The 22602-nt window shown below is 48.2% G+C and overlaps 1 protein-coding gene across 6 annotated transcripts in view; it reads right to left on the bottom strand.

Annotated features, from left to right (window-relative positions):
• IFT46 (intraflagellar transport 46) overlaps window positions 1-22602 on the bottom strand; it is a 127870-nt gene that overhangs the window by 88582 nt on the left and 16686 nt on the right. For 5 of the 6 annotated variants that reach the window (XM_063942629.1, XM_063942632.1, XM_063942630.1 and 2 more), the window contains exon 3: window positions 20024-20103. In XM_063942629.1, coding sequence (XP_063798699.1) covers window positions 20024-20103 — 80 coding nt within the window. The remainder of the gene's footprint in view (window positions 1-20023; window positions 20104-22602) is intronic. The other variant, XM_063942634.1, reaches the window with a different exon arrangement.

The raw sequence follows: 22602 nt of genomic DNA, 5'->3' as shown, positions 1-22602 counted from the left end.
CCTGTCCGAATGGACAATCAGATATGGGCTTTTGTGAGACAAAGCCGCCAATTCTGACACTCGCCTGGCCGAGGCCAGGGCCAACATCATGGTCACTTTCCATGTGAGATATTTCAAATCCACAGATTTGAGCGGTTTAAACCAATGTGATTTGAGGAATCCCAGAACTACGTTGAGATCCCACAGTGCCACTGGAGGCACAAAAGGGGGTTGTATATGCAGTACTCCCTTGACAAACTTCTGGACTTCAGGAACTGAAGCCAATTCTTTCTGGAAGAAAATCGACAGGGCCGAAATTTGAACCTTAATGGACCCCAATTTGAGGCCCATAGACACTCCTGTTTGCAGGAAATGCAGGAATCGACCGAGTTGAAATTTCTTCGTGGGGCCTTCCTGGCCTCACACCACGCAACATATTTTCGCCACATGTGGTGATAATGTTGTGCGGTCACCTCCTTCCTGGCTTTGACCAGGGTAGGAATGACCTCTTCCGGAATGCCTTTTTCCCTTAGGATCCGGCGTTTAACCGCCATGCCGTCAAACGCAGCCGCGGTAAGTCTTGGAACAGACATGGTACTTGCTGAAGCAAGTCCCTTCTTAGCGGCAGAGGCCATGAGTCCTCTGTGAGCATCTCTTGAAGTTCCGGGTACCAAGTCCTTCTTGGCCAATCCGGAGCCACGAGTATAGTTCTTACTCCTCTACATCTTATAATTCTCAGTACCTTAGGTATGAGAAGCAGAGGAGGGAACACCTACACCGACTGGTACACCCACGGTGTTACCAGAACGTCCACAGCTATTGCCTGAGGGTCTCTTGACCTGGCGCAATACCTGTCCAGTTTTTTGTTCAGGCGGGACGCCATCATGTCCACCTTTGGTCTTTCCCAACGGTTCACAATCATGTGGTAGACTTCCCGATGAAGTCCCCACTCTCCCGGGTGGAGGTCGTGCTGAGGAAGTCTGCTTCCCAGTTGTCCACTCCCGGAATGAACACTGCTGACAGTGCTATCACATGATTTTCCGCCCAGCGAAGAATCCTTGCAGTTTCTGCCATTGCCCTCCTGCTTCTTGTGCCGCCCTGTCTGTTTACGTGGGCGACTGCCGTGATGTTGTCCCACTGGATCAATACCGGCTGACCTTGAAGCAGAGGTCTTGCTAAGCTTAGAGCATTGTAAATTGCTCTTAGCTCCAGTATATTTATGTGGAGAGAAGTCTCCAGACTTGATCACACTCCCTGGAAATTTTTTCCTTGTGTGACTGCTCCCCAGCCTTTCAGGCTGGCATCCGTGGTCACCAGGACCCAGTCCTGAATGCCGAATCTGTGGCCCTTTAGTAGATGAGCACTCTGCAGCCACCACAGAAGAGACACCCTTGTCCTTGGAGACAGGGTTATCCGCTGATGCATCTGAAGATGCGATCCGGACCATTTTTCCAGCAGATCCCACTGAAAAGTTCTTGCGTGAAATCTGCCGAATGGAATCGCTTCGTAAGAAGCCACCATTTTTCCCAGGACCCTTGTGCAATGATGCACTGACACTTTTCCTGGTTTTAGGAGGTTCCTGACTAGCTCGGATAACTCCCTGGCTTTCTCCTCCGGGAGAAACACCTTTTTCTGGACTGTGTCCAGAATCATCCCTAGGAACAGCAGATGTGTCGTCGGAGACAGCTGCGATTTTGGAATATTTAGAATCCACCCGTGCTGTCGTAGAACTACTTGAGATATTGCTACTCCGACCTCCAACTGTTCTCTGGACCTTGCCCTTATCAGGAGATCGTCCAAGTAAGGGATAATTAAGACGCCTTTTCTTTGAAGAAGAATCATCATTTCGGCCATTACCTTGGTAAAGACCCGGGGTGCCGTGGACAATCCAAACGGCAGCGTCTGAAACTGATAGTGACAGTTTTGTACCACGAACCTGAGGTACCCTTGGTGAGAAGGGCAAATTGGGACATGGAGGTAAGCATCCTTGATGTCAAGGGACACCATATAGTCCCCTTCTTCCTGGTTCGCTATCACTGCTCTGAGTGACTCTATCTTGATTTGAACCTTTGTATGTAAGTGTTCAAATATTTCAGATTTAGAATAGGTCTCACCGAGCCGTCTGGCTTCAGTACCACAATATAGTGTGGAATAATACCCCTTTCCTTGTTGTAGGAGGGGTACTTTGATTATCACCTGCTGGGAATACAGCTTGTGAATTGTTTCCAATACTGCCTCCCTGTCGGAGGGAGACGTTGGTAAAGCAGACTTCAGGAACCTGCGAGGGGGAGACGTCTCGAATTTCCAATCTGTACCCCTGGGATACTACTTGTAGGATCCAGGGGTCCACTTGCGAGTGAGCCCACTGCGCGCTGAAACTCTTGAGACGACCCCCCACCGCACCTGAGTCCGCTTGTACGGCCCCAGCGTCATGCTGAGGACTTGGCAAAAGCGGTGGAGGGCCTTTTGCCTGCTTGCCCTTATGGGGACGAAAGGACTGAGGCTGAAAAGACGGTGTCTTTTTCTGCTGAGATGTGACTTGGGGTAAAAAAGGTGGATTTTCCAGCTGTTGCCGTGGCCACCAGGTCCGATGGACCGACCCCAAATAACTCCTCCCCTTTATACGGCAATACTTCCATGTGCCGTTTGGAATCTGCATCACCTGACCACTGTCGTGTCCATAAACATCTTCTGGCAGATATGGACATCGCACTTACTCTTGATGCCAGAGTGCAAATATCCCTCTGTGCATCTCGCATATATAGAAATGCATCCTTTAAATGCTCTATAGTCAATAAAATACTGTCCCTGTCAAGGGTATCAATATTTTCAGTCAGGGAATCCGACCAAGCCACCCCAGCGCTGCACATCTAGGCTGAGGCGATCGCTGGTCGCAGTATAACACCAGTATGTGTGTATATACTTTTTAGGATATTTTCCAGCCTCCTATCAGCTGGCTCCTTGAGGGCGGCCGTATCTGGAGACGGTAACGCCACTTGTTTTGATAAGCGTGTGAGTGCCTTATCCACCCTAAGGGGTGTTTCCCAACGCGCCCTAACTTCTGGCGGGAAAGGGTATAACGCCAATAATTTTCTATCGGGGGAAACCCACGCATCATCACACACTTCATTTAATTTATCTGATTCAGGAAAAACTACAGGTAGTTTTTTCACACCCCACATAATACCCTCTTTTGTGGTACTTGTAGTATCAGAAATATGTAACACCTCCTTCATTGCCCTTAACATGTAACGTGTGGCCCAAATGGAAAATACGTTTGTTTCTTCACCGTCGACACTGGAGTCAGTGTCCGTGTCTGTGTCTGTGTCGACCGACTGAGGTAAATGGGCGTTTTAAAGCCCCTGACGGTGTTTGAGACGCCTGTACAGGTACTAATTGGTTTGCCGGCCGTCTCATGTCGTCAACCGACCTTGCAGCGTGTTGACATTATCACGTAATTCCCTAAATAAGCCATCCACTCCGGTGTCGACTCCCTAGAGAGTGACATCACCATTACAGGCAATTGCTCCGCCTCCTCACCAACATCGTCCTCATATATGTCGACACACACGTACCGACACACAGCACACACACAGGGAATGCTCTGATAGAGGACAGGACCCCACTAGCCCTTTGGGGAGACAGAGGGAGAGTTTGCCAGCACACACCAAAACGCTATATTATACAGGGACAACCTTATATAAGTGTTTTCCCTTATAGCATCTTAATATATAATAATATCGCCAAATAAGTGCCCCCCCTCTCTGTTTTAACCCTGTTTCTGTAGTGCAGTGCAGGGGAGAGCCTGGGAGCCTTCCTAGCAGCGGAGCTGTGTAGGAAAATGGCGCTGTGTGCTGAGGAGAATAGGCCCCGCCCCCTTTTCGGCGGGCTTCTTCTCCCGTTTTTCTGACAACCTGGCAGGGGTTAAATACATCCATATAGCCCCAGGGGCTATATGTGATGTATTTTTAGCCAGCATAGGTACTTTCATTGCTGCCCAGGGCGCCCCCCCAAGCGCCCTGCACCCTCAGTGACCGTTGGTGTGAAGTGTGCTGAGAGCAATGGCGCACAGCTGCAGTGCTGTGCGCTACCTCATGAAGACTGAGAAGTCTTCAGCCGCCGATTTCTGGACCTCTTCTCTCTTCAGCATCTGCAAGGGGGTCGGCGGCGCGGCTCCGGTGACCCATCCAGGCTGTACCTGTGATCGTCCCTCTGGAGCTAGTGTCCAGTAGCCTAAGAAGCCAATCCATCCTGCACGCAGGTGAGTTCACTTCTTCTCCCCTAAGTCCCTCGTTGCAGTGAGCCTGTTGCCAGCAGGACTCACTGAAAATAAAAAACCTAACAAAACTTTTACTCTAAGCAGCTCTTTAGGAGAGCCACCTAGATTGCACCCTTCTCGGCCGGGCACAAAAACCTAACTGAGGCTTGGAGGAGGGTCATAGGGGGAGGAGCCAGTGCACACCACCTGATCCTAAAGCTTTTACTTTTGTGCCCTGTCTCCTGCGGAGCCGCTATTCCCCATGGTCCTGACGGAGTCCCCAGCATCCACTTAGGACGTCAGAGAAAAACGTATACTTACCAGTCAGGTGGGCTTACCTCCATCTTTGCACTGTGGAAGGGTCTGCTGCAGGGAAGGGGGGGTTGGGGGCTGAGTGTCTCACACACCTTTGCTGCAGGAGTTCAGATCCCGACGCTGAATGAAGAAGACATCGCTTCAGAAAGGGATTATGGACTAATTATGCTAATTGTAAACTTCCAACTGCTTAATTAGTCCTTCGGGGGAGGGGGATGTGGCGGTTGCCCCAAGAGTGCCAAAGCAAGTCCTGCTGATGTTTCCTAAAAATAAAGATTTTAGGAAGAAAAAAAAAAAAAAAAAAGAGGCTGCGATTGCTATGGAAAGCTAATTCTGGATATACGCAATTTAGGAAGCATATACTTGCACACATGTGCAGCAGCACCAGGGACGGATCTAGACTTTTCTTTTGGGGGGGGGTTTATTTATTCCCGACTCCTCCCCGACACTCATTACTCCTCACACTTCCCATCCCAACTGTCCATTAACGCTCTAAAGAGCATATAAATAAAACATTGCCAGGCTGCACATGTACTTCTTATGTAGCACACACACACCGGGAACATGTAACTACTAACATACCGATGGGCGGCACACACTGCCCAAGGTGGGGGTGACAGCATGTGATGGTGGCGGATAGGGCTAGGGGCCCGGGGACACGGAGGATGGGTAGGGATGTCAGTGCAGCCCAGGGCAGTAGAGAGCCTGGCCGGGCCCAGGTACTTTTCAGGGGGCATGGCCTAATCACAGGAGGCGTGGCCATGCACCCTTAGAAAAAAATACTGAAAAAATTGTATTTTAATTGCCGCCATGGACACACTGCAGCCCAGCACACAGCAGCTCGTGCTGGTCTGAGGGTAAGTGCTGCAGCTGCTGCTGCCATGTAAGGGGGATGGGGCCCCAGACCCTCACTGGGCCCCTCTTTCAGATATGGGCCCGGGTAATTTGTACCCTCTCCCCCCCCTCTCTCGACACCACTGGAGCAGCCACACACCATCACTTAGCAGCAGCCCCCACCTTTGGCGGCCCCAGCAGCGCAGGCAGCCAGCTAGCACGACCCCCGTCCATGCTTCAGGGGCTGGCGTTGCTGCAGCGCGCCATGTATTGGTACGGGTAGCCGTATGCTGCCGCTATGAAGGATCCCCCTTCAGGTGAGAGATGCCGGGCAGTGCTGGCTGTTGCAGGTGCTGACGATGGGGACGTCAGGGGAGGAAGAGGAGCGATGTCAGCAGAGCGAAATCGCTGATGCACTGGATCGCAGCCACCAAGAGCGGCTTACCCCCATCTCCCGCTGTGACCGGGAGACATAATGGAGGAGTCGCCAGCGCACAGCCCCTGTCTGAACACCAGCAGCAGCAGCAGCGGGAACTGCTCATCCAGCTCGTTCTCCCCACTGTGTGCCAAAGACAGCTTGCCCCGCTACCTTGGGATCTTCCTCATGCCGCTGCTGCACCTGGTGGCTGTAGCTGGCAATGTGGCTACTGTCACCATCATGTAAGTGGGCGTGGCTATGACTGTTAGGGGGGGGGGGGGGGGAGGGGAGGGGTTCGCCCCGATCGTTACCACCCTGGATTCGGCCCTGTGCAGCACTTTACCCAGAATATTTGGACATTCACATCAATCCCTGCCCCATTGGAGCTTACAGTCTATGGGGTATATTTAATTGGTGTCGAATCCCGCAATGGATTCGACAGTTTTCAGATTCCACAGCATTCGACTGTTGACACCCTCCTTCCCGGGCACTTAATTCGACATATTCAATTTGAAATGGATTCGACATGCCTCCGGTCGGAAAGTGACCCATGCTCAGATTGTGGGCGGCCAGGATTCGACTTCATGAACATCACAATCTGGTCAGAAAAAGGCTCCATTATTGTAGTCAGTGTAAAAAAAAAAATATGATATATATGTTAAAAACGCAGATTGCCCTAAAAAAAACTATTCCACAAGAGAGCTGACTGCAATGGCTGCTCTTCTCCCTGAAGTCTCAAGCATAGGAGTGGCTCTGGTGAAGTGTAACCTGGGTAAAACTGTGGAATCATGGGTACATTTCTTCCCTCAGCCCAGTACAGAAAAAAAAATAAGATTTTACTTACCGATAAATCTATTTCTCGTAGTCCGTAGTGGATGCTGGGGACTCCGTCAGGACCATGGGGGATTAGCGGCTCCGCAGGAGACAGGGCACAAAAATAAAGCTTTAGGATCAGGTGGTGTGCACTGGCTCCTCCCCCTATGACCCTCCTCCAAGCCTCAGTTAGGATACTGTGCCCGGACGAGCGTACACAATAAGGAAGGATTTTGAATCCCGGGTAAGACTCATACCAGCCACACCAATCACACCGTACAACTTGTGATCCGAACCCAGTTAACAGTATGACAACGTAGGAGCATCTGAACAGACGGCTCACAACAATAACAACCCGATTTTTTTGTAACAATAACTATGTACAAGTATTGCAGACAATCCGCACTTGGGATGGGCGCCCAGCATCCACTACGGACTACGAGAAATAGATTTATCGGTAAGTAAAATCTTATTTTCTCTAACGTCCTAGTGGATGCTGGGGACTCCGTCAGGACCATGGGGATTATACCAAAGCTCCCAAACGGGCGGGAGAGTGTGGATGACTCTGCAGCACCGAATGAGAGAACTCCAGGTCCTCTTTAGCCAGGGTATCAAATTTGTAGAATTTTACAAACGTGTTCTCCCCCGACCATGTAGCTGCTCGGCAGAGTTGTAATGCCGAGACCCCTCGGGCAGCCGCCCAGGATGAGCCCACCTTCCTTGTGGAATGGGCCTTGACAGATTTAGGCTGTGGCAGGCCTGCCACAGAATGTGCAAGTTGAATTGTGCTACAAATCCAACGAGCAATCGTCTGCTTAGAAGCAGGAGCACCCAGCTTGTTGGGTGCATACAGTATAAACAGCGAGTCAGATTTTCTGACTCCAGCCGTCCTTGAAATATATATTTTCAATGCCCTGACAACGTCCAGCAACTTGGAATCCTCCAAATCGCTAGTAGCCGCAGGCACCACAATAGGCTGGTTCAGGTGAAACGCTGACACCACCTTAGGCAGAAAATGAGGACGCGTCCGCAGTTCTGCCCTGTCCGAATGGAAAATCAGATATGGGCTTTTATACGATAAAGCCGCCAATTCTGACACTCTCCTGGCTGAAGCCAGGGCCAGTAGCATGGTTACTTTCCATGTAAGATATTTCAAATCCGCCGATTTGAGTGGCTCAAACCAATGGGATTTGAGAAAATCCAAAACTACATTAAGGTCCCACGGAGCCACTGGGGGCACAACCGGGGGCTGTATATGTAGTACTCCTTTTACAAAAGTCTGGACTTAAGGAACTGAAGCCAATTCTTTCTGGAAGAAAATCGACAGGGCCGAAATTTGAACCTTAATGGACCCCAACTTGAGGCCCATAGACAATCCTGTTTGCAGGAAATGTAGGAATCGACCCAATTGAAATTCCTCCGTGGGGGCCTTCCTGGCCTCACACCACGCAACATATTTTCTCCAAATGCGGTGATAATGTTGTGCAGTCACCTCCTTCCTGGCTTTTACCAGTGTAGGAATGACCTCTTCCGGAATGCCTTTTTCCCTTAGAATTCGGCGTTCAACCGCCATGCCGTCAAACGCAGCCGCGGTAAGTCTTGGAATAGACACGGTCCCTGCTGAAGCAGGTCCCGTCTTAGAGGTAGAGGCCACGGATCTTCCGTGAGCATCTCCTGAAGTTCCGGGTACCAAGTTCTTCTTGGCCAATCCGGAGCCACGAGTATCGTTCTTACTCCCCTTTGCCGTATAATTCTCAGTACTTTTGGTATGAGAGGCAGATGAGGAAACACATACACTGACTGGAACACCCACGGCGTTACCAGAGCGTCCACAGCTATTGCCTGAGGGTCTCTTGACCTGGCGCAATACCTGTCCAGTTTTTTGTTGAGGCGAGACGCCATCATGTCCACCTTTGGTTTTTCCCAACGGTTCACAATCATGTGGAAGACTTCTGGATGAAGTCCCCACTCTCCCGGGTGTAGATTGTGTCTGCTGAGGAAGTCTGCTTCCCAGTTGTCCACTCCCGGAATGAACACTGCTGACAGTGCTATCACATGATCTTCCGCCCAGCGAAGAATCCTTGCAGCTTCTGCCATTGCTCTCCTGCTTCTTGTGCCGCCCTGTCTGTTTACGTGGGCGACTGCCGTGATGTTGTCCGACTGGATCAACACCGGCTGACCCTGAAGCAGGGGTTTTGCCAGGCTTAGAGCATTGTAAATCGCTCTTAGCTCCAGTATATTTATGTGAATAGACATCTCCAGGTTTGACCATACTCCCTGGAAGTTTCTTCCCTGTGTGACCGCTCCCCAGCCTCTCAGACTGGCATCCGTGGTCACCAGGACCCAGTCCTGTATGCCGAATCTGCGGCCCTCTAACAGATGAGCACTCTGCAACCACCACAGAAGAGACACCCTTGTCCGTGGCGACAAGGTTATCCGCTGATGCATCTGCAGATGCGATCCGGACCATTTGTCCAGCAGATCCCACTGAAAAGTTCGTGCGTGGAATCTGCCGAATGGAATCGCTTCGTAAGAAGCCACCATCTTTCCCAGGGCTCTTGTGCATTGATGCACAGACACTTTCCCTGGTTTTAGGAGGTTCCTGACAAGTTCGGATAACTCCTTGGCTTTCTCCTCCGGAAGAAACACCTTTTTCTGAACCGTGTCCAGAATCATTCCCAGGAACAGCAGACGTGTCGTCGGGGTCAATTGAGATTTTGGAAAATTCAGAATCCACCCGTGCTGTTGCAGCACTATTTGGGTTAGTGCTACTACGTCCCCCAGCTGTTCCCTGGACCTTGCCCTTATCAGGAGATCGTCCAAGTAAGGGATAATTAATACGCCTTTTCTTCGTAGAAGAAACATCATTTCGGCCATTACCTTGGTAAAGACCAGAGGTGCCGTGGACAATCCAAACGGCAGCGTCTGAAACTGATAATGACAGTTTTGCACCACGAACCTGAGGTACCCTTGATGTGAAGGGCAAATTGGGACATGCAGGTAAGCATCCTTGATGTCCAGGGACACCATAAAGTCCCCTTCTTCCAGATTCGCTATCACTGCTCTGAGTGACTCCATCTTGAACTTGAATTTTTGTATGTACAGGTTCAAAGATTTCAGATTTAGAATAGGTCTTACCGAGCCGTCCGGCTTCGGTACCACAAATAGTGTGGAATAATACCCCTTTCCCTGTTGTAGGAGGGGTACCTTGACTATCACCTGCTGAGAATACAGCTTGTGAATGGCTTCCAATACCGTCGCCCTGTCTGAGGGAGACGTTGACAGAGCAGACTTTAGGAACCGGCGAGGGGGAGACTTCTCGAATTCCAACCTGTAACCCTGAGATATTATCTGCAGGATCCAGGGGTCCACCTGTAAGTGAGCCCACTGTGAGCTGAAATTCTTGAGTCGACCCCCCACCGCCCCTGAGTCCGCTTGTAAAGCCCCAACGTCATGCTGAGGGCTTTGCAGAAGCCGGGGGGGGCTTCTGCTCCTGGGAAGAAGCTGCTTGGTGCACTCTCTTAACCTTTCCTTTGCCTCGGGGCAAATATGACTGTCCTTTCGCCCGCTTGTTCCTATAGGAACGAAAGGACTGCGGCTGAAAAGACGGTGTCTTTTTCTGTTGGGAGGGGACCTGAGGTAAAAAGGTGGATTTCCCGGCTGTTGCCGTGGCCACCAAATCCGATAGACCGACCCCAAATAATTCCTCCCCCTTATACGGCAATACTTCCATATGCCGTTTGGAATCCGCATCACCTGACCATTGTCGCGTCCATAAACTTCTTCTGGCAGATATGGACATCGCACTTACTCTCGATGCCAGAGTGCAAATATCCCTCTGTGCATCTCGCATATATAGAAATGCATCCTTTAAATGCTCTATAGTCAGTAAAATACTGTCCCTATCCAGGGTATCAATATTTTCAGTCAGGGAATCCGACCAAACCACCCCAGCACTGCACATCCATGCAGAGGCGATGGCTGGTCGCAGTATAACACCAGTATGAGTGTATCTACTTTTCAGGGTAGTTTCCAGCCTCCTATCTGCTGGATCCTTGAGGGCAGCCGTTTCAGGAGACGGTAACGCCACTTGTTTTGATAAGCGTGTGAGCGCCTTATCCACCCTAGGGGGTGTTACCCAGCGCGCCCTCACCTCTGGCGGGAAAGGATATAATGCCAATAACTTCTTTGAAATTAGCAGTTTTCTATCGGGGTTAACCCACGCTTCATCACACACTTCATTCAATTCGTCTGATTCAGGAAAAACTACTGGTAGTTTTTTCAGACCCCACATAATACCCCTTTTTGTGGTACATGCAGTATCAGAGATATGTAAAGCCTCCTTCATTGCCGTGATCATATAACGTGTGGCCCTACTGGAAAATACGTTTGTTTCTTCACCGTCGACACTAGATTCGGTGTCCGTGTCTGGGTCTGTGTCGACCGACTGAGGTAAAGGGCGTTTTACAGCCCCTGACGGTGTCTGAGACGCCTGTACAGGTACTAACTGGTTTGCCGGCCGTCTCATGTCGTCAACTGATTTTTGTAATGTACTGACATTATCACGTAATTCCATAAATAAAGCCATCCATTCCGGTGTCGACTCCCTAGGGGGTGACATCACCATTATCGGCAATTGCTCCGCCTCCACACCAACATCGTCCTCATACATGTCGACACACACGTACCGACACACAGCAGACACACAGGGAATGCTCTTATCGAAGACAGGACCCCACTAGCCCTTTGGGGAGACAGAGGGAGAGTTTGCCAGCACACACCCAAGCGCTATAAATATATAGGAACAACCCTATAGAAGTGTTGTCTCCCTTATAGCAGCTTAATATATATCAAAAACGCCAAAAAAAGTGCCCCCCCCCCCTCTCTTTTTTACCCTGTTTCTGTAGTGCAGGGGAGAGTCCTGGGAGCCTTCCTCGCAGCGGAGCTGAGCAGGAAAATGGCGCTGTGTGCTGAGGAGATAGGCCCCGCCCCCTATTTCGGCGTGCTCTTCTCCGGAGTTTGTGAGACCTGGCAGGGGTTAAATACATCCATATAGCCCCAAGGGCTCTATGTGATGTATTTTTTAGCCAGAACAAGGTATTCTCATTGCTGCCCAGGGCGCCCCCTGCAGCGCCCTGCACCCTCCGTGACCGCTGGTGTGAAGTGTGTGACAACAATGGCGCACAGCTGCAGTGCTGTGCGCTACCTCATGAAGACTGAAAAGTCTTCTGCCGCCGGTTTCTGGACCTCTTCGCTTTTCGGCATCTGCAAGGGGGTCGGCGGCGCAGCTCCGGGACCGGACTCCATGGCTGGGCCTGTGTTCGATCCCTCTGGAGCTAATGGTGTCCAGTAGCCTAAGAAGCCAATCCATCCTGCACGCAGGTGAGTTCACTTCTTCTCCCCTAAGTCCCTCGTTGCAGTGAGCCTGTTGCCAGCAGGACTCACTGAAAATGAAAAACCTAAAAACTTTTTCTAAGCAGCTCTTTAGGAGAGCCACCTAGATTGCACCCTGCTCGGACGGGCACAAAAACCTAACTGAGGCTTGGAGGAGGGTCATAGGGGGAGGAGCCAGTGCACACCACCTGATCCTAAAGCTTTATTTTTGTGCCCTGTCTCCTGCGGAGCCGCTAATCCCCCATGGTCCTGACGGAGTCCCCAGCATCCACTAGGACGTTAGAGAAAATAAGATTTTAAACCTACCGGTAAATCTTTTTCTCGTAGTCCGTAGAGGATGCTGGGGACTCCGTAAGGACCATGGGGATAGACGGGCTCCGCAGGAGACATGGGCACTTTAAGAAAGACTTTAGGTATGGGTGTGCACTGGCTCCTCCCTCTATGCCCCTCCTCCAGACCTCAGTTAGAGAAACTGTGCCCAGAGGAGACGGACAGTACGAGGAAAGGATTTTTGTTAATCCAAGGGCAAGATTCATACCAGCCACACCAATCACACCGTATAACTTGTGTATATACTAACCAGTTAACAGTATGAAAACAACATAGCATCAGTCCAAAACCGATGAAAACCATAACATAACCCTTTAGTAAGCAAAACTATATACAAGTCTTGCAGAAGTAGTACGCACTTGGGACGGGCGCCCAGCATCCTCTACGGACTACGAGTAAAAGATTTACCGGTAGGTTTAAAATCTTATTTTCTCTTACATCCTAGAGGATGCTGGGTACTCCGTAAGGACCATGGGGATTATACCAAAGCTCCCAAACGGGCGGGAGAGTGCGGATGACTCTGCAGCACCGATTGAGCAAACAGGAGGTCCTCCACAGCCAGGGTATCAAACTTATAGAACTTTGCAAAGGTGTTTGAACCCGACCAAGTAGCCGCTCGGCATAGTTGTTGTGCAGAGACCCCTCGGGCAGCCGCCCAAGACGAGCCCACCTTCCTAGTGGAATGGGCCTTGACCGATTTTGGTAATGGCAATCTAGCCGTAGAATGCGCCTGCTGAATCGTGTTACAGATCCAGCGAGCAATAGTCTGCTTTGAAGCAGGGGCGCCAACCTTGTTGGCTGCATATAGGACAAACAGTGCTTCTGTTTTTCTGACTCTAGCCGTTCTGGCCACGTAAATTTTCAAAGCCCTGACTACATCAAGGGACTCGGAATCCTCCAAGTCTCGCGCAGCCACAGGCACCACAATAGGTTGGTTCATATGAAAAGATGACACCACCTTAGGCAAGAATTGAGGACGGGTCCGCAATTCCGCTCTTTCTATATGGAAAACCAGATAGGGGCTTTTATGAGACAAAGCCGCCAATTCCGACACTCGCCTAGCCGAAGCCAAGGCTAATGACATGACCACCTTCCAAGTGAGATATTTTAACTCCACCGTTTGAAGTGGTTCAAACCAGTGCGACTTAAGGAAACTCAACACCACGTTAAGGTCCCAAGGCGCCACCGGAGGTATAAAAGGAGGCTGAATATGCAGCACTCCCTTCACAAAAGTCAGTACTTCTTGCAGAGAAGCCAATTCTTTTTGAAAGAAAATGGGTAAGGCCGAAATCTGGACCTTAATGGAGCCTAATTTTAGGCCCAAATTCACTCCAGTCTGTAGGAAGTGAAGGAAACGGCCCAGATGGAATTCTTCCGTAGGAGCATTCCTGGCCTCACACCAAGAAACATATTTTCGCCATATACGGTGATAATGTTTAGCTGTCACGTCCTTCCTAGCCTTTATCAGCGTAGGAATGACCTCATCCGGAGTGCCTTTTTCCGCTAGGATCCTGCGTTCAACCGCCACGCCGTCAAACGCAGCCGCGGTAAGTCTTGGAACAGACAGGGCCCCTGTTGCAACAGGTCCTGTCGTAGAGGAAGAGGCCACGGATCTTCTGTGAGCATTTCCAGCAGATCTGGATACCAGGTCCTTCGTGGCCAATCTGGAACAATGAGAATTGTTCTCACTCCTCTTTTTCTTATTATTCTCAACACCTTGGGTATGAGAGGAAGAGGAGGAAACACATAGACCGACTGGAACACCCACGGTGTCACTAGGGCGTCTACAGCTACCGCCTGAGGGTCTTTTGATCTGGCGCAATACCTCTGTAGCTTTTTGTTGAGGCGGGACGCCATGTCTATCTGGGGCAGTCCCCACTGACTTGCAATCTGTGCGAAGACTTCCTGATGAAGTCCCCACTCTCCTGGATGCAGGTCGTGTCTGCTGAGAAAGTCTGCTTCCCAGTTGTCCACTCCCGAAATGAACACTGCTGACGGTGCACTTACAGGATTTTCCGCCCAGCGAAGAATCCTGGTGGCTTCCGCCATTGCCACTCTGCTCCTTATGCCGCCTTGGCAGTTTACATGAGCCACTGCGGTGATGTTGTCTGACTGGATCAGAACTGGTTGGTCGTGAAGTAAGGTCTCCGTTTGACGTAGGGCGTTGTACATGGCCCTCAGTTCCAGGATGTTGATGTGAAGACAAGTCTCTTGACTTGACCAAAGACCTTGGAAGTTTCTTCCCTGTGTGACTGCTCCCCAACCTCGGGGGCTCGCGTCCGTGGTCACCAGGATCCAGTCCTGAATACCGAACCTGCGGCCTTCTAGAAGGTGAGCACTCTGCAGCCACCACAGGAGAGATACCCTGGCTCTGGGAGACAGGGTGATCAACTGATGAATTTGTAGATGTGACCCGGACCACTTGTCCAGTAGGTCCCATTGGAAAGTCCTCGCATGGAACCTGCCAAAGGGAATGGCTTCGTATGATGCCACCATCTTTCCCAGGACTCGAGTGCAGTGATGCACTGACACCTGTTTTGGCTTCAATAGGTTCCTGACCAGAGTCATGAGTTCCTGAGCTTTTTCTATCGGAAGATAAACCCTTTTCTGGTCTGTATCCAGAATCATGCCCAAGAAGGTCAGACGAGTCGTAGGAAGCAACTGCGACTTCGGGATATTGAGAATCCAGCCGTGTTGCTGTAACACCTTCAGTGAAAGTAAGACGCTGTTCAGCAACTGCTCTCTTGATCTCGCTTTTATGAGGAGATCGTCCAAGTACGGGATAAATTGTGACACCTTGCTCGTGCAGGAGCACCATCATTTCCGCCATTACCTTGGTGAAAATCCTCGGGGCCGTGGAAAGCCCAAACGGCAACGTCTGAAATTGGTAATGACAATCCTGTACCGCAAATCTCAGGTACGCCTGATGAGGTGGATAAATGGGAACATGAAGGTATGCATCCTTTATGTCCAGAGATACCATAAAATCCCCCCCTTCCAGCCTGGCGATGACCGTTCTTAGCGATTCCATCTTGAACTTGAGCCTTTTCAAGTATAGGTTCAGGGATTTTAAATTTAAAATGGGTCTGACCGAACCGTCCGGTTTCGGGACTACAAACAGGGTTGAGTAATATCCCTTCCCTTGTTGAAGCAGGGGAACCTTGACCACCACCTGTTGAAGATACAATTTGTGAATTGCATTTAACACTCTCTCACTTTCCGGGGGAGAAGCTGGTTGGGCCGATTTGAAAAACCGGCGAGGAGGCACCTCTTCGAATTCCAGCTTGTAACCCTGAAAAACAATTTCCATTGCCCAGGGATCCACCTGTGAGTGAACCCAGATGTGGCTGAAAACTCGAAGACGTGCCCCCACTGGGGCGGACTCCTTTAGCAGAGCCCCAGCGTCATGCGGTGGATTTTTTAGAGGCCGGGGAGGACTTCTGTTCCTGGGAACTAGCTGTGTTGTGCAGCTTTTTTCCTCTGCCCTTACCTCTGGCAAGAAAGGACGCGCCTCGTTCTTTCTTGTTTCTTTGTGATCGAAAGGACTGCATTTGATTATGTGGCGCTTTCTTAGGCTGTGAGGGAATATAAGGCAAAAAAATTGATTTACCAGCTGTAGCTGTGGAGACCAGGTCCGAGAGACCTTCCCCAAACAATTCCTCACCCTTGTAAGGTAAAACCTCCATATGCCTCTTTGAGTCGGCATCACCTGTCAATTGCCGGGTCCATAGGACTCGTCTAGCAGAAATTGACATAGCGTTGATTCTAGAACCCAGTAGACTAATGTCTCTTTGAGCATCTCTCATATATAAGACAGCATCTTTTATATGCCCTAGGGTCAATAAAATGGTACCCTTATCTAGGGTCTCAATTTCCGCTGATATGGTATCTGTCCATGCTGCTACAGCGCTACAAACTCAGGCCGACGCAATTGCCGGTCTGAGTAAGGTACCAGAATGTGTGTACATGGACTTCAAGGTAACCTCCTGCTTGCGGTCAGCAGGATCCCTGAGGGTAGCCGTATCTTGGGATGGCAGCGCTACCTTTTTGGATAAGCGTGTCAATGCTTTGTCTACCCTAGGGGAGGATTCCCACCGTATCCTGTCCGTTGGCGGGAAAGGATATGCCATAAGAATCCTTTTGGGAATCTGCAGTTTTTTGTCTGGAGATTCCCAAGCTTTTTCACATAATTCGTTCAACTCATGTGAGGGGGGAAAGGTTACCTCAGGTTTCTTTCCCTTATACATGTGTACCCTCGTGTCAGGGACAGAGGGTTCCTCTGTGATATGCAAAACCTCTTTTATTGCAATAATCATATAACGAATACATTTAGCCACTTTTGGCTGTAACTTTGCATCATCGTAGTCGACACTGGAGTCAGAATCCGTGTCGGCATCTGTGTCTACTATTTGGGATGGTGGGCGCTTTTGAGACCCCGAAGGTCCCTGCGACATAGGGACAGACATGGGTTGACTCCCTGGCTGTTCCCTAGCTTCAGCTTTGTCTAATCTTTTGTGCAATAAATTTACATTAGCACTTAAAACATTCCACATATCCATCCAGTCAGGTGTCGGCGTTGTCGACGGAGACACCACATTCATTTGCTCCCCCTCCTCCCTAGGCGAGCCTTCTACCTCAGACATGTCGACACACGCGTACCGACACACCACACACTCAGGGAATCCTCTTATCTGAAGACAGTTCCCCCACAAGGCCCTTTGGAGAGACAGAGAGAGAGTATGCCAGCACACACCCAGCGCTATATGACCCCTGAAAAAACACAATAAATATATGTTTACCCAGTAGCGCTGTATATATATATATATATATATATATATATATATATAGATAGATATACGCCAAATTATGTGCCCCCCCCCCCCTTCTTTAAAACTCTCTTTCACCGTGGAATAAGCAGGGGAGAGTCCGGGGAGCTTCCTCTCAGCGCTGTGCTGTGGAGAAAATGGCGCTGGTGAGTGCTGAGGGAGAAGCCCCGCCCCCTCGGCGGCGGGCTTCTGTCCCGCTCAAATATACTAAAAAACTGGCGGGGGCTCATTATATATACAGTGCCCAGCTGTATATATATATATTTTTGCCAAAGAGAGGTTCATATGCTGCCCAGGGCGCCCCCCCTGCGCCCTGCACCCTTACAGTGACTGCCGTGTGTGAGGTGTATGGGAGCAATGGCGCACAGCTTTACTGCTGTGCGTTACCTCAGTGAAGATCATGAAGTCTTCTGCCGCCTCTGAAGTCTTCTTTTCTTCTCATACTCACCCGGCTTCTATCTTCCGGCTCTGCGAGGAGGACGGCGGCGCGGCTCTGGGACGGACGGCGAGGGTGAGACCTGCGTACCGATCCCTCTGGAGCTAATGGTGTCCAGTAGCCTAAGAAACAGAGCCTAGCATTAAAGTAGATCTGTTTCTCTCCCTTCAGTCCCTCGATGCAGGGAATCTGTTGCCAGCAGGCTCCCTGAAAATAAAAAACCTAACAAATATACTTTCTGACAGGAAACTCAGGAGAGCTCCCTGCAATGCACCCAGTCTCCTCTGGGCACAGTAGTAAACTGAGGTCTGGAGGAGGTGAATAGAGGGAGGAGCCAGTGCACACCCATACCTAAAGTCTTTCTTAAAGTGCCCATGTCTCCTGCGGAGCCAGTCTATCCCCATGGTCCTTACGGAGTCCCCAGCATCCTCTAGGACGTAAGAGAAAATTAGGGGGGGAAAAATAAAATAAAATAATGTGGGTCATAAATACAAAAAACAATTATATAATTACTTCAACCATAAATATATATGCCATTATAAATAAAAAAAACACCAAATTAAAGTATTTAAAACTTCTTGTCAGCTAACGACAGAAAAACTTGGCGCAATGAAATTGTCACGTCGAAAAGCACTGATACCGATTAGAAAATCTTCAATTGAATATATTTTTGTCAAAATGCCGGGTTTTTAACATTACAGACATTGAATGTCAAAAAGTCAAAAGTTGAAACGGATCCAACATCTTTTTTGTCGAAAAGTGCCGTATTGAATTGTCGAATCCAATTCGACATGGGTTTTTTGTCGAAAAAGCACTGTTTTTCGACAAAACAAGGGATTTGACACCAATTGAATATACCCCTATATTCCTTACCACTTGTACACACACTCTCACACACGGGGTCATTTTTGTGAGAAGCCAATTAACCTACCAGTATACTTTTGGAATGTGATAAAAAACCTACGCAAGAACAGGGGGGTAGGGGGGGGGATATACAAACTCCACACAGTTAGGGCCATGGTGGGAATAGAACCCAAGACCTGAATGCTGTGAGGCAGTAGTGGTATCCATTAGACCATTCGTGTCGCCCAGTTATTGATCAATAAATGAATTGTACACATATTGGTTTCAGTACTTGACTGACTGATATGCGCCCCCACCTTACTGCTTTGGTACATCCCATTAGTAAGGTCAGCGATGGAGTCTGAAAAAGAAATAACTTGTCTGATAAGAACTCCGTGGCAGCAATATATACCACTTACATGTACTTTTAAATATGTCCCAGAACCAGCTTGGAAAGTTATTTAAGACAATGAAGTAAAGGAGATAAATCTTCCAGTGGTTTGAGCACGTCTTTCTATTTAACCAGCAAGTTGGTGCTGCCATGGAGTGTAATAAAGAACAAATGTTTCCAGTATTCACCCCAAAACTTTTCCACCATCTTGTAAAAGCGATTCCGGAACTTGTGGGATTGCAGATTCGCAAATGCTGGCAGCACTCAAAAATGGATTCATCTATGTATTAAAATTGCAGTTTGGACTTACAGATATATACATTTAACGCAAATTAGAGGCCACATACTCATGAAAATGTAGGATCGTCTGGGAGGAAGGGTAGGAAGGGCACAAAGTAAATAATAGCTCCCCTTATACTACACTATAGCGATACTTTTGTGATACACATACATAAAAATGACACAGAAAAGGCAACAATACAACTAATGAATGCCAGAAGGACATGGATATTACAGACAACTGGGTGTAAAAAATGCATACATTTGCATATTCCTTCCTATGTGGCCTACAGCCTACAATTTGCTTCAGATAAATGGATTTCTCTCCTGCATCACCTCATCCTCCAAGGACTATTCAATTGGTTTCCAGACTTTGCAGTTCCTAGAGCTAAAACCCCTACAGGACACTCTGGGTAGGTCGCCATGGTTTCTGGAAAATGCGTAAAGGACATCGTCTGTAATAATGGCCTACAAGCTACAGTGCATCAGCTGGAAACTACTCTAATCAGTTTCTGTACTGCATGGGCATAGCCTAGTGATTTTTACAATGTAGCCAGATAGTTTGCATGTGTCCTAATTCCCACATCAGGGAAGCTGGGAGGCACACTTAAGTCAATTATAAAGAAAAAGAAAAAGTACAAATAGCAGGACCAGGAGTGCCAAGAGGGGCAGGGAGCAAGCCTCTTAGCGGGGGCCAGCTGTCTAGAGGGGCAAATATCCTATTTTGTAGTGCGCGGTGCCACTTCCCTGTGCTGCACAAAGTATTTTTTTCCAGAGACGGGGCATGGTCACACCTCCTTGATTTGGCCATGCCCCCTTCAGTACCTGGGTCCTGCGGCTGTCTCAACTGCCCTGGACAGGACTTCCCATTTCAAGACAGATGTCATCATAAGGTCATTGAAATTACCGTGGTACTTTCATCGTCCTCGCTGCTGATGTTTGGGTCTGTCATGCTTTTCACTCTATGAGATGTAAGTTTGGAAGGAACTGATGAACAAAATACAAAAAAAAAAACCACTGAAATATGTAATATAGTTACATAATTAACATAGTTACATAGTTAATGAAGTTGAAAAGAGGCAAAATGCCCATCGGGTTCAACCTGTATTCTGTATTAAGCAGTGCACATTATAATGCACCGGCTGAAGTAATGGCTTCGTACCAATTGACAACTATATTTCGTATCACTCCCATCTACTTAATGTCAATATATTAAATGCTATAGCCTTAGATGCTTTTTTCAGCTAGAAAACTGTCCAATCCGTTTTTAAATGCATTTACAGAGTCCACCTTTATTACCTTCTCCGGCAGGGAATTCCAAATCCTTATTGCCCTTACGGTGAAGAACCCTTTCCTACGTTTTGTACGGAATTTTCTCTCCTGTAGCCTCAGTGAGTGCCCACGTGTCCTATACAGAGTTCTTTTAATAAACAAATCCCCTACTAACTCTTTATATTGACCATTTACATATTTGAAGATATTAATAATGTCTCCTCTTAATCTCCTCTTTTCGAGGGAATACATATTTAACCTAGTCAGCCTTTCCTCATACTCCAGTGTCTCTAACCCTTTAATCAGCTTAGTAGCACGCCTTTGAACTCTTTCTAGCTCCCAGATATCTTTTTTTATAATATGGTGCCCAAAACTGAACACAATATTCCAGGTGTGGACGTACCAATGATTTATACTGAGGCAGGATTACATCCTCGTCCCTGGTCTCAATACCCTGTTTTATGCAAGCAAGGACTTTACTTGCCTTCTTTGCTGCATTTTGACATTGTGTACTGTTATTAAGCCTATTATCTAATGAGCACCCCCAAATCTTTTCCACTACTGTTACCTCTATATTTTCCCCATTAAGTGTGTAGGATGCAAGTTTGTTTTTAATCCCAAAGTGCATAACTTAGCATTTTTCAATATTGAACCTCATTCCCCATTTAGATGCCCAGGTTTCAAGTTTAAGTAAGTCATTCTGTAGAGCAGGCATTCCCAACCACGGTCCTCAAGGCACACTAACAGTGCAGGTTTTAGTGATATCCAGGCTTCAGCACAGATGGTTAAATCAAAATAACTGAGGTACTAATTAAGTCACCTGTGTTCAAGCCTGGATATCACTAAAACATGTACTGTTGGTGTGCCTTGAGGACCGCAGTTGGGAATGCCTGCTGTAGAGACTCCATAGCGATCTCTGAATTAATTACTTTACACAGTTTAGTATCATCTGCAAAGATTGACACTGTGCTTCCCAGGTTTATTCCTAGATCATTAATAAATATATTGAACGGTAGCGGGCCAGGCACGGACCAATGTGGTATTCCGCTGACTACTGGTGCCCAGCTGGAGAACATCCCATTGACCACTACTCGTTGTACCCGGTTATCCAGCCAATTACCTATCCATGTACAAATAGTATTTCCTAGGCCAAGTTCCCTTAATTTGATGATCAGTCTCCTGTACGGCACTGTATCGAAGGCTTTTGCAAAATCTAAAAAGATCACATCCACTGCATTGCCCTGGTCAAGGTTATCGCTCACTTCTGCTTAGAAGCTAATTAAGTTAGTTTGACACGATCTGTCCCTCACAAACCCATGCGGACTCTTGCTTCCACAGATAATCCTCTATGCTATCCCTCAAAATTCCTTCCAATATTTTACCCACTATAGAGGTTATACTAACTGGTCTATAGTTTCCAGGATGATTTTTAGATCCCTCTTTAAATAATGGCACTACCTCAGCTATACGCCAATCCCTCTGTACCATACCTGATCTAATTGAACTATAGAAAGTCAAGTATAAGGGTCTTGCTAGCTGTGCCCTAAGCTCCACAATAACCCTCGGGTGAAAACCATCTGGGCCCGGTGATTTATTTATTCTTTATGTTGCTTAGTCTCTCCAGGACTACTTCCTCACTTAAACAAGCATCTAGCCAAGAATCATTACCTTCACTGTCGTTATGCACTACTATCACCTTCTGATCCTCCCTGGTGAATACTGATGATTTTTTTTTTTTTTCCCCAGTATATCCGCTTTTATTTTGTCATCATTTATGGAGGCTCACAGTTCATCTTTTAATGGACCTACATTCTCCTTTTTTAACCTTTTACTGTTTATGTATTTATAAAACTTTTTTTGGCTTTACTCTCTATAGCGATTTGCTTTTCGTTTACAATTTTAGCTGCTCTTATTACTTTTTGCATCTTTTATTGCATTCCTTGTAATACTGGAATTACTCCTCCCCTCCAATTGATTTAAATGCATTGAATGTACGCCTCTTTTTAGCCATTTCTTTTTTTACCTTATTAAGCCACAATGGTTTGTGTTTAGGACGCCTGCGTTTACTGCCCATGGGAATGAATGTGCGAATATTGCTATCAAGCAACCCTTTTAAAGCATCCCACATTTCCGATGTGTCCTTACCATGAAACAAAACTTCCCAGTCAATGTCGTTTAGCGCCTGTCTCAGCATATTAGTAGGAAACTACTCTG

The sequence above is a fragment of the Pseudophryne corroboree genome, chromosome 10, assembly GCF_028390025.1.
Source record: "Pseudophryne corroboree isolate aPseCor3 chromosome 10, aPseCor3.hap2, whole genome shotgun sequence".
In the NCBI taxonomy this organism is placed as follows: Eukaryota; Metazoa; Chordata; class Amphibia; order Anura; family Myobatrachidae; genus Pseudophryne; species Pseudophryne corroboree.
This window is presented reverse-complemented; position numbering and strand designations above follow the sequence as displayed.